Consider the following 12,306-nt stretch of genomic DNA (forward strand, 5'->3'; position numbering starts at 1 on the left):
TTTTTTTTTTTTTTTTTCCTTTAACAACTACACATAGGAGCCCTGAAATTGGTGAGTAGGTGACTAGAGGCTCGAGAAACAGGAGGCCAAGTGGGCTATCATCTCTTGCTCATCCCCACCATTTAAATGGCTGATCCTTTTGCCCATTGGCTCTTCTCTTCGATACTGATTCCATGTGGAGTTAAACAGGCTTCTTTTTTACTTTGGGCTGTTTTCGTGTGAAATGTCCTGGATCTGCTTAAACGCTTCACCCAAAGCGAACAGCAGAACACCTCGTTTTGTCACATCTGAGTGGCTGCAGCCCACTAACCCAAACCTTTCCTCCAGAGCGTATGTTGGTTAATAACTTGTATACCGAGGGGAGGCCGGCGTTCTCCGCAGAGAATCCTGCATTCTCTCCCCCTTTGCCCTACGTTGCTGCTATGGTGCCTACAAGGAATGAGCCAAAGGTGTCTGTCTATGCTCTAAAACAGCATTTCTCAACCTTTTTGATACCAGGGACTGGCATGCTGCCTTTCTAAACTGTGTCGGGGAGATCTCCGGGGCTGGCGCTGGTCTCTGGACTGGCTGTTGAGAAATATGGCTCTAAAACATCTTTCTTTATTTTGGCTCCACTGTGCTGTACACTGACCTTTGCTGTTAACCCCATAGTCCTCCTGCTGTGACAGCTGTCTGCCCTCCTCCACCCCCCTCTGCCTGCTCCGTTACCCCTCTGTCAGGTCTCAAATTAGGCCCAATCCTGCAATCACGTAGACCTTGTGTAACTTTGCTCATGCAAATAGGTTCATTGATGACTGTAAGTGCTGTGGGCCAGGGCCTGTCTCTCATCTCTGTGGTGGCTTGCCAGGTTTTCTCCTGGGGAAGCAGGGCCATACTGCCAGGTGATAGCCATTTGACTCCTCGTTGTGGCAGGTGGCATTCTGCCTGGGAGGATTCACCCCTCCTGTACCCTTGATTATCCTCCTAGATGTTGCAGCCCATATCCGCTCCAGCGGGAGACGGCATTAAGCCACGTGCTGCTCTTCTCCGGGGCCCTTCAGAGCCTTGGAGTTCAGAGCCACAGGGTCCCCTGTACTCTTCCTCCCCCACCCGTTTCGCTGCTGCACCAACCTCGTTTTTAAATATCCTCTGCATCCCCAGGTGCAACACGGCCAGGAGCTGGCTTCCTCCACGCCGACTCTGATCTGAGAAGGTCTAAGCTAGTCACACAGACCAACATGAAGGTGGAGCTGCTTCCGGCCCTCACGGACAACTACATGTATCTCCTCATCGATGAGGACACCAAAGAGGCAGCGATTGTTGACCCGGTGCAACCCCAGAAGGTAACGCTCCATGGCGCTCTGGCTAACGCGCTTTGCCTGGTGAAAGGGGAGCTGGGTTTGGCTTGGTGCTGCCTAAGCTAACCCTGCATTTAAATGCAGGAAATGATTAACCATGAGCCTTGCTCTGGGTTAGGGGCAAAAAGGCTGGACAATGTCATGATGACTGGTCCATACAGCTGCTCGGATAAGGGTAACCAAATTGTTTGTTGAGACGTGACCAGGAAGGATATTTTCTCCCCTTTATCTGCCCTGGGTGCAGTATGGAGGTTTTTCTTGGCTTCCTATGTAGTAACAAGTATTTGCCAGAGGTGGGACATTGGACTGATGTTCTGATCCAGTCTGGCAAGCCCTACTGACCTGATCTGCAGTCCTTACTCTGGCATCATTCCCAGCAAAGTTAATGGGAGCCTTGCCCGAGTTCTGGGATGCAGGTTCTGGCTCAGTTCCTTACAAACCGTAATGGAGGCCCAAAAGCCCCTACTCATGGTCGAGGCCGTGCCTACGCCAGGTTATGTGAATTCTAATGTTTCTATGACGCTCTGTTTGTAGGTTGTGGAAGTGGTCAGAAAGCATGGCGTGAAGCTGACTACAGTTCTAACCACCCATCACCATTGGTAACACTTACGTTCTATGATGTCCTAATCTGTTTTCCTTAGGGCAGAATTGCCTCTGGAGGCAGCTGTTCATCCAAAGCACAATTCAGGGGGTGGTTCTTCCAGATAATATTGGTCCCCACCCTTGAGTTCCTGCTCAGAGGAGCCAGGGCGCAGTGGAAATGTACTAACTTGTCATCTCTCAGGCGCCTTTACAAGGAGATTCCCTGTTAGGCTCAATGGGCCTGATCCAGAGCCACTGAAGTCAATGGCAATCTGCCCACTGGCTTCACTGGGCTTGGATTCCAAGCCCAGTGAAGCCAGGAGAACCGACCTCAACAAAGCAGATTACCGGAGGCAGAGTTTGGTCCTTGGGTATGTGCATGCATTTATCACTGCGGGATGCTGCGTGTGCATAACTGAGAGCCGAATCAAGCCCCAGGGAAAGTGGAGCGAGGAAACCGGTTTGACAGTTGCTCTGGCTTTGTCTCGCTTGGCATCTTGTTTAGCTGGCTGTGATGAAATTAGATTTATATAACACCCAAGTTTGGTGGGAATGAAAGCTCTAAGGAAGCACTTTTAATACAAGCGTAGGCTATTGAACTGGAGCTGGTGACACTACCAGCTTTCTCATAGCAATAAAAAAGAATGACTCACAAGAGGGCTTCTGTTTAACTGACCTAGCTGTGTACTTGTATAGCACCCATCATGACAGTGTCCAAAGCACAGATCCGCTGCAGTATTTAGGCACCTATCTTCCATTGATTTCAGCGGCATTTAAGTGCCTAAATACCTCTAAGGATGTGGGCCCATGTCCCATTAGCCCCTCTTCTTGCTCTGCAGAAAAGACGGTATCCAATTCTAAAACCTCACGCTGAAGACTAGAAAATGCTGTTACATTGTGAATTGAGATGTGTAATCTTCCTCCAGCTCTCCTGAAAACCGTCACGTCTTGTCAATAATGTGGCTTGTTTTTTTGGGTGGTTGGTTTTTTTGTAATGAGCACATACCCCATTGACTTCAGCACAGCTGCAGTGGGGAACCCCACAGCAGAAATTGCCCCAGTCTTCCTCTTAAAACATACAAGAAGCAATGGGCTTAAACTGCAGCAAGGGAGGTCTAGGTTGGACATTAGGAAAAAGTTCCTAACTGTCAGGGTGGTTAAACACTGGAATAAATTGCCTAGGGAGGTTGTGGAATCTCCATCTCTGGAGATATTTAAGAGTAGGTTAGATAAATGTCTATCAGGGATGGTCTAGACAGTATTTGGTCCTGCCATGCGGGCAGGGGACTGGACTCGATGACCTCTCGAGGTCCCTTCCAGTCCTAGAATCTATGAATCTATGAATAATTGAACAATGAAGTCAAGCAGTAGCTTTGATAGGGCATAGCCTCAGGGAGGAGATGGTGACCATGAATCTTCTGAAACTGTGTGTGGAGGTGGAGTGCAGGGAAAGAGAAAAATGGAGCTGCTTACACTACAAAAGGTGGCAAAATTCAATGCCCGGGGACTGGCCAGACTTTGCAGTGTAGCTAGAGGAGGGCCAGAGTTGTAAGAAATGCATCTTGTGGCCTGCCAAAATGTGACCTTTTGACCTTTTAGGGACCATGCCGGGGGTAACGAGAAGCTTGTGAAGATGGAGTCTGGGTTAAGAGTATATGGGGGAGACAACCGAGTGGGAGCCCTGACACAGAAAGTGTCTCACTCGACATCATTTCAGGTAAAAAATAACACATCTGGAATGTGCCTTCCACTTGAGAAGCTTGTCTAGAGCTGGACAGGTGCCACTGGTCTCTACATAGGCAGCCACTGCAGGGTTCATCGGTCATAACCTGTTCCGTTCCCTGCTCTGCCAGAGCGTCCCTGTGTGACCTTGGACAAGTCCCTGCCTTTGTTCTCCATCTGTACAGTGGGGATAATACCACTGTCCTGCCTCACGGGGGTGTTGTGAGGATAAAAGCATTTAAAGACTGTGAGGTGCTTAGACACTACGGTGATGGAGGCCAGGTAAGTATCTAAGCCCGAGGTTTAAAAATGAGCTGCTGCAGGTCAGCGAGCGCGGAGTGGAGACTCTCTCCTCCTTGCTCTGGCCGGACTGCAGTACTCGGCCCGAGGAAGTGAGTGGTTCAGGACTCGCGGTGCTCTTCCTAAGCTAAACCAACTGACGTTCTTCGAAGAAAGCTTTCGTTTCACTGCAGCGGAGGTATCTGCCAGCTACGTTTTGGAGCCTGTCCAGTAAAACATGCTGCAGTGGTGCCGATGCACAGGAATTCTGCTCGTCTCCGAAATATACATTTAGGGATATAGTTAGCAAAAAAGGAAGCACCAGGAGACGCTGGCAAGTGTGTGTGTGTGTGGGGGGAGGGGGAGGCACTAAATTTTAACTCATGTCTGTGATAAATGGCCCCATAGCCTGGTGAGCAGGCTGTTTTAGTATGTGGGCAGGTCCACACTGGGGCGGGGGATCGATATATGAAACGCAACTTCAGCTACGAGCATAGCTGAAGTCGAAGTTTCCTAGATCGAACTAAATTTACGTACTGCGGGTCCACGCGGCGCAGGCAGGCTCCCCCGTCGACAGCGCTTCCTCCTCTCGGCGAGCAGGAGTTCCGCAGTCGATAGGGGAGCGCTTCTGGGATCGATCTATCGCGTCCAGATGAGACGCGATAAATCGATCCCAGAAGATCAATCTCTACCCGCTGAATTGGGCGGGTAGTGTGGACCAGCCCTGTGTCTCTGGGTATAGCTCACTTCCCCTTTAACATAGCTCCTGGCAGTAGCGGTTTACACTTGATTAACTTGTTTAGGTTTTGTATGTCTCTCGATCTGTTTGCTCTTGGCTTGGCCTCGTTCACGGCCAAGGACTGGGTCACTCTGCCTGTAAACGAGAGTGACTCAGGACCTGCTTTTAAGTAATACGCTCAGTTCTCTCCCCGCTCCTTACAGTGCTGAGCCCCTGTGGCATTTTACTCTGCGGCTCTGAGAACTTGTCTGCAGAATTCCTGGGCCATCCTGAATCGTACAACTAGAAAAGCATTGAGTTAATCTCCCGTGCCACCAGTTCACAGTGGCCTAACTTCAATCTTTGGCTTTCTCCTCAGGTGGGATCTCTTCATGTGAAATGCCTCTATACGCCATGTCACACTTCTGGACACATCTGTTATTATGTGACTAAACCAAATAGTTCTGAGCCTCCCGCTGTCTTTACAGGTGAGAAGTTGGGTGGGTTTTTTTGCCTCCGATCTGTGTTGCTGAGAAATGCAGGTCTTTCCTCTGCTTATGTTCTCCTGATTATCTACGTTTAGGTTCTTTCCCTGTTCCTTGTTACAATCACAGCTCACTTCTTCCTAGCATATGTGCAACGTGCCTCAGGTGGCACGTGACCAGGATTCATCATCGAATTTGGTCCACTGGTTGGATCACTAGCTTGCCCGTGCTGATGGGGAGTGTGACGTGAACGCTGATCCCCCAGCTCACTAAATGGGAATCTCCCTAAACTTGTCCAGCTAGCGAGGCTTGGGCCAAATTAGCGATTGCTAATAAAATTCCATGTTTGCTTTCCTGTATTTTCTTACCACTTTGTTAGTTGTGTAGCTAACTGGAGGGGAGACTAGGTGGGCGAATATGCTAGTGGGTAGTGCATTGACTTTTTGTCTCTGGAAACCTGGGTGGTGATCCTCCCTTGAGTGAAGTAGGTCTGAGGCTTTGAACTTGATCACATGTACTTGCTCCTTAATAGGCTCTCATCAACGTACCCAAACAACCAAGAGTTAGGCACCATCACGTATCTCTTTACAGACCAATGCTCATTGGATCTATAGCACGGCCTTCTAGCCACGTCTCTTGGTTACAGTGGCAAACTGTGTGTGTGGGAAGCTTGCCTGTAATGATGGCTATGACCAGCTACAGTACCAATTTTTTTTTTTTTTCTGGGATTGTCTGCTCCAGTGTGTTGTCTGGTCATGACACTGTGTCCTGTCCCCCTCCCAGGTGACACGCTGTTCGTGGCTGGCTGTGGGAAGTTCTTCGAGGGAACCCCAGAGGAAATGTACAAAGCCCTGATAGAGATTTTAGGCCGCCTGGACCCTGAAACGGTATCGATCCCGCATCTCATGTTAGCACATTAACCAAGCTGAACCTATTACAGATTTAAGAAGGAAACTACCTTCCTAATACCAAATTGTTCAAAATGGGGGAAGTGATCTTTCAGAATGAACGAGGGCTATATCCAGGGACTGTCTGGCATGTAGAACAGCCAGGGGTCAATGGAGAAGGGAGCATGGTTTTTGCTCATAAAGAGGGAATGCGGGCTAGAGCAGAGGACTTGGGACCCAGACTCCTGAGTTCTCTTCCCAGCTCTGCCATGTGACATCAGGCAGGTCTCTTCCCCATTTGCCCTGTGCCTCCGTAAGGTGGATATAATCTATTTCCATGTTCTAGAGGATTATGAGCCTTTGCCATTAACTCCACTAGAGCCGGGTTTGCAGCCCTAACTTCTGTAATGGTGCTTTGAGATCCTGGGATGTTAAGTGGTGTGAGTGTAACTTTGTTGTTGTTCCCCCCGCCCCTTCTCTTAGAGAGTTTACTGTGGTCACGAATACACCATCAACAACCTAAAATTTGCCCGTCACGTTGAACCCAATAACGCTGCCATCCAACAAAAACTAGCCTGGGCTAAGGTAAGTGGGATCTTGGCATTAGGCTTAGTGGTTTATTAGAATTATTTTAATAGTGGGGTAGCATCCCAAAGCCTCTTTTGGGATCAGGGGGAGGCATTGTACAAACACAGGTAGATCTGGCCGCTGTCTCAGAGCTTAGTCCAGTGTGGGACAAGATGCAACAAGTGAGTCTAACAAATAAGAGGGAGAAGGAGGGCAACGGCACCAATGTGATGTGGTGGCAGAGGTGACCTGTACGCCTCCATCAAAGTCGTGCAAGGTTTGTGGGTGAAGCCATGGTGCTAGGAGGAGAGTAAGAGTGTGGTTGGTGGGAGGGACAGGGATGCTGAGAGGAGTGGAGGGGTGGGATGAGGGCAACGACAGGGATCAGGAGGCTGAGGCAGGTCGTGTTCTGGGTTTGGTTAAACCCAGCAGCGCGAAGGGGTTTGGGGATTAGCGGCGGTAGCGAGGCAGATGGGCGGAGCTCGCACACTGTCTTTATCCCAAAGAGGCCATAGCTGTAGCCTTGCTGGTGGGAGCAGCGGGAAAACCAAGCCAAAGGGGCAATTCCAGACAGCTGAAGACCCTCTGAGCCAGCACTGGCCCCTATGTCTGGCTTCCCTCTGTCCTTCCCAGTCCCCCCTCCCCATGTGCTATTCCTGCTTCTAGAGGGGTTACGAATGGGGCCGCTCAGCATCTGCCTGTGTCCTGGATCTGTTTGAATGTTGCACAGATGTGTCTGTTTCGGGGAGGATTATGCCACTTTTCCTCTGGTGAGAACAGTCTGGCCTGTATCCTTGCGGCATTCAGAGCTGCTAGATGCAATGCAAACACAGCACTGACCCTGAGTCTTAGCTTTTTCCGAATGATACTGAAGACCATTGCTTTTAACATCTGTACCCATCATAAAGCAGAAATCTTTCCCCTTTTTTTACAGGCAAAATATGACAGTGGCGAACCAACTATCCCATCCACTATTGCAGAAGAGTTTACATACAACCCCTTCATGCGAGTGAGGTATCTGTGTATGCATGGCTGATCCTGATATTATCCTGGGTTATAAGGAAATGGGGAGGCCATGACCTCTCAAGAAAGCAACAATCGAAGCTTGTTGGTCTGCCTTTCATCAGCAAATTTTAGTTTAGCTAGAGAGAGGTGTCACTTAAAACAAGAGAGCTTGTGAGTCTGTGGCATTAGTTGCGTTTAAATTGTTCCATTCTGTGACCTCTTCTCACATGCTTAGCTATTTATCATGGGAGAGATTTATGCCAACAGATTAAGGTGTAATGATTGGCTAAGTATAAGAATGCTATAAATTTTGACTCTAGCGGAGATCTGTTTCTTTGCTGAGTGATATGTTCCTTGTTTGTGCAAATCCGGAGATGTAAGCAACTTATAATAATAATATAATATAATATATGGAGATATACCTATCTCATAGAACTGGAAGAGACCTTGGCAGGGGACTAGACTCAATGACCTTTCAATTTTTTGCCCCAGATCTGTAAATGGCCCCCTCAAGGATTGAACTCACAACCCTGGGTTTAGCAGGCCAATGCTCAAACCACTGAGCTATCCCTCCCCCCACCTCCTCTCAGCCAGTTGATTTTGTCACTTGCAATCTGTTCTGGCTGATGACTGCAGCTTTAACAATTCTGAAGCTAGCTGTGACCGCTACAACGCGGCTCAGTTCTGGATTATGCTGGTCAGCCCAGAGAAACAATGGCATGCCCTCCCATCTTCATGGGTTGACAAGTATCTTGTGAGCAGACACTTTGCAAGAAATACTGCCTAGAAGTTTGTGTGATTGTAACTCAAATGTGAAACCAGGTCTGAGTTATACTATTTATACACAGTCTTATAGCAGTGAAATAAAATTGGCGTGTCTATTTTACTTCTGCTAGAGAGAAGACAGTCCAGCAGCATGCTGGGGAAACTGATCCCATTCGAACAATGGGAGCCATCAGAAAAGAGAAGGATAACTTCAGGGTACCAAAAGACTGAGTACTTTGCCTGAACCACTTACCTGTCAGTTTTACCATGTTTTAGGAACTAGAAGTTTCATTGTTCTGTTGTGGTGGAGACACATTCACAGTTAGGTTTTTTTTAACTGTCTTAAGGGGGGGGCGGGGAAAAAAGCACTTTGCTCTTGTTGAGATGTTCTATGGCATATTTATAAGATGTTAAAGAATATTTATTCCTGGCTTTCAAACTGTCAGATGCAGTGAGGCTTTGCATGAATCCTTACAAATGTTCAGTGTGTGGTGGTGGGAGGGGAAGGCACATTTGAGGGCTCAGTCCTTACCAGGGGAAGACTCAGTTAGCTTTATAGGAGATCTGACTGCAGGATTGGGCCAGGAGACTTCTACCATTAAAGCAAAACTCTGGAATGCACGTAACCAAATGCCTGTCTAAAGAAGAATCCTTTTGCAACTTACGAAATTAACCTTTCTGATTCTGTCACTTTAAGATCTGCTACATTCATTCGTCATAGTGCAGTGCTCACTTTGCCACCCACAATTAAGGGTCTAATTCATTAAATATGCTGCCCAACTTGCTTGGTATCTGGATACAGCTGGCTGTAGAAATAAGACTGTCCAAGCTTGCATTAGAGACTAGTTTTCCCCCTCCCCTCCCCCCCCTTCCACCCCTTTCCTTCTGCATCTTAGAGATGAATAATTTCTAGACAGCATGTTTTTCAGACTGCCCCTTCAAGTATGAACAGCTGAGTATTAACGGCTTAAAAAGCAGCTTGCATGTACCCACTGACTCCCCTCCAAAGTATACTGTGCATAGTGCCTGTAACAACACCAGGTCTGAGGTAGGGACTCGGCCGATAGACCAGTATGATCCTAAAGAGAACTAACTTGGTCTAGTGAGTAAATGCATGTCCTACAAGTTTGAGTAGCTATTCCGTTAGACCATAGCTATAACCTTTCCGACCATTGTGCCATCAGGATAGCTTCTTTATGCTGTACATGCTACTTTCACCTAACAGGATTAGCCCAGCTGACCCTTCCGGCCAAAAGATTTGAGAGTTCTGGTTACTGTGGTGCCCAAGATCATCACGGTACCAGCTGTTTTGGAACAGCGGCTACCCTTCAGGGCCTCCTTCAATAGGAGTAGAAACTAGAGTTCCCTGGTTTAACCCCTTAGCTCCTGCAGCCTCCTAGTCTTCCAGCAGAAGCTTCGTTTAACAGGACTCTCTAAATGTAAAGAAATCAAAGCTTGCCCTTTTCGCTCAGCTGCACTGAAGCCTGGTTTCTAGGCAGATCCAGGGTGTCTTCCAACACAACGTTTGTTCCTTAAACTTTCCTTTCCTTGCCCTTGTGGCTCAGAGCCCTCCCTGGTGTGAACGGCAGGCACATCGCGATGATCGGGAGTGGGCAGCCAGCCTGAAACAGACATGATGGGAACTTCCTCCCCAGACCGCTGTGCTCATTTCAACACGCTGTTCATCCTGGTGAACCCGAGCACAATTTTATGAAAGCAGCTCGACAGCATGGAAACCCTGCCTCCCTGGTAGAGACCTTGCATGGCACAGAGGGGGTGAATTAAGCCTGATTTTTTTTCCCCACCCCTTCTCTCGGTTTGTTTTCATGCTGCTCATGGTTTGATTCTCTGGACAAAAAGGACCTCTTGGTCTCTTTCAGAGCAAAGGATGGTTCCCAGTAACTGCTGGGGTGGGGAGAGAATATGCAGAATTTTGCCATGTCAAAGAACTGCTACCCAGAGTTTTCAGTGTCCGTGTTGGAAGATAGGCTTCAAGTGAGCTGGCGGGAGGGGGGGGCTAGCCATGGTGTCAGTGCCCCCTTGCCATCTGTGCCATGAATCCGTGTTCGTTTCGGCTTCTTCTAAATACATGGCCAAAAGCAGCCTATTAACACAAGCTGCTCATTCTGTCCTCCTCGGAGCAACTTCCACATCTGCATCTCTGAGCCAGAGCTGGTGTCACTGGAGTCTTCGGAGAACTGCGCTTTAAGGAGGATCGTTTTCAAAAGTAACTTCCCTCCCACCCTAAGTGGTTAGGGCAGAGTAGTCCTGGCTCCCCTTTCTGGAGTCTGTTTCTGGCCTTGGACAGGCCCCTGACCTTCTCTGTCCCTCAATTTCTGCATGGTTAAACAATGCATGGACTTCCTGCCTTCCAGGGGGCTAGGGCTAATGTGTATCTAGGTTTGTAAAGTGCTCAGAGACTCTAGCTTTCATCCAGGGATAATTCACTCTTCCCCATTTTTTATTTTTATTTTTAAGAGCCCTAAGCCATGTAACAGTGCCCGCATTTTGTTATGTGATAACTGGGAGGGTGAATACTATCCAATGTGTGGCTACTGTAGTATCTATTTTAAGCTCTGCAGTGGTTACTGCTCAAATGCAGCAAAGATGCATGTTGCTATTAATACTTTCCCTTCTAACACCTGTCACTGTGATGGTGCAAGTTCTGTGTCCTCACGTTTGATGCCCACAGATGCATGTACCTTAGAAGCAGGGCCTGAGGGGAGGGAAGCTTGCAGGGACAGTTTGTGTAGGAGTTGACCGTGCGGTGTTTTCATCTTGCCAGCGAGAACGTGATATGAGCACAAAGTGGTAGAATACACACTTGAAAAATTCTGACACCCATATCTTAATGAACTGGGCTCCTAATTACATTCTCCTCCTGTGTCTCTTCTGATTGCACAGTTACCAACTAAATGTATGGTCTTCAATAAATGCTTCACAGCTGAAACAGTAATGCTGAGTCATTTCAAGCCTCTGCTGAATCTAGTTCCTCCTCTTCTGGTTATGGCCTGATAAGTAATGTGGGCCTGGTGGACTTTGTCTCCTCTTGAATTCGAGTTAATTTTTTGCTTGCCATCCAGCGCAGTCACATGATGAAAGTATTTTAAAGAGACATGACTTAAATTGAGGGGTGGGTGACTTTTTTTACACACTCTAAAAAGTGATATAAATGTCTAAATACTGCAGTTTCTGAAACAAAGATTTCCCAACTGTCTCTAAAACCTGTACATTTTCAATTAAAAAAGAAAAACAGTTTGAGAATTATTACTGCAAAGTGGAGAGAAGAGTAAACAGAGCATCACTGGGGGCAGTAATCTAAAGGGAAAAAATGAAAATTTAAATATTTCACTTATTACTAAGGGTTGTTCCTTTAAAATGGAAATCAAAAGACCGCCCTGAAACCCACTGTGCCCTTTGAGCCTTCGGTATTGGCATTTCTGTTAGAGGAAGAGTCTGTCTCTCTTTAACATGGAGGAAGGAGAGAGCACACGATTAATTACAATGTGGGGGGATGGAGAGAAGCTGGAAGTTCTGCACCATCAGCTAGCAAGCAAGACCCAAACCACCTTATTCAATATAGTTGGGAAAGTAAGGCTACGTCTTCACTACCCGCCGATCCGGCGGGTAGCAATCGGTTTATTGGGGATCGACTTACCGCGTCTCGTGAGGACGCGGTAAAATCGATCCCTGATCGCTCTGCCGTCGACTCCGGAAATCCACCTCGACAAGAGGCGGCAGCGGAGTCGGCGGCAGCGCGGCAGCGGTCGGCTTTCCCCCGTCCTCACCGCCAGGTAAGCCGACCTAAAATACGCAACTTCAGCTACGGTATTCACGTAGCTGAAGTTGCGTATCTTAGGTCGGAACCCCGCTGTAGTGTAGACCTAGACTTAGCAACACTAAACAGCTGTGAGGGGGATTCAATAAGCAGAAGACAGACCACAGTCAAACTATAGTTC

The 12,306-nt window shown here is 47.9% G+C and overlaps 1 protein-coding gene across 3 annotated transcripts in view; it reads left to right on the forward strand.

Moving 5' to 3' along the window:
• The window catches only part of HAGH (hydroxyacylglutathione hydrolase), a 17,214-nt gene extending 6,424 nt beyond the window's left edge, over positions 1-10,790 (forward strand). For all 3 annotated transcript variants that reach the window (XM_024212414.3, XM_024212415.3, XM_029911250.1), the window contains exons 2-9: positions 1,141-1,322; positions 1,872-1,936; positions 3,519-3,636; positions 5,018-5,126; positions 5,907-6,010; positions 6,494-6,595; positions 7,512-7,591; positions 8,479-10,790. In XM_024212414.3, the coding sequence (XP_024068182.2) occupies positions 1,218-1,322; positions 1,872-1,936; positions 3,519-3,636; positions 5,018-5,126; positions 5,907-6,010; positions 6,494-6,595; positions 7,512-7,591; positions 8,479-8,578 (783 nt within the window). In that variant the 5' untranslated portion in view covers positions 1,141-1,217 and the 3' untranslated portion in view covers positions 8,579-10,790. The remainder of the gene's footprint in view (positions 1-1,140; positions 1,323-1,871; positions 1,937-3,518; positions 3,637-5,017; positions 5,127-5,906; positions 6,011-6,493; positions 6,596-7,511; positions 7,592-8,478) is intronic.
• Positions 10,791-12,306: the final 1,516 nt, after the last annotated feature.

Source organism: Terrapene carolina, unplaced genomic scaffold, assembly GCF_002925995.2.
Source record: "Terrapene carolina triunguis isolate 2854851 unplaced genomic scaffold, T_m_triunguis-2.0 Scaffold93, whole genome shotgun sequence".
NCBI lineage: Eukaryota > Metazoa > Chordata > Testudines > Emydidae > Terrapene > Terrapene triunguis.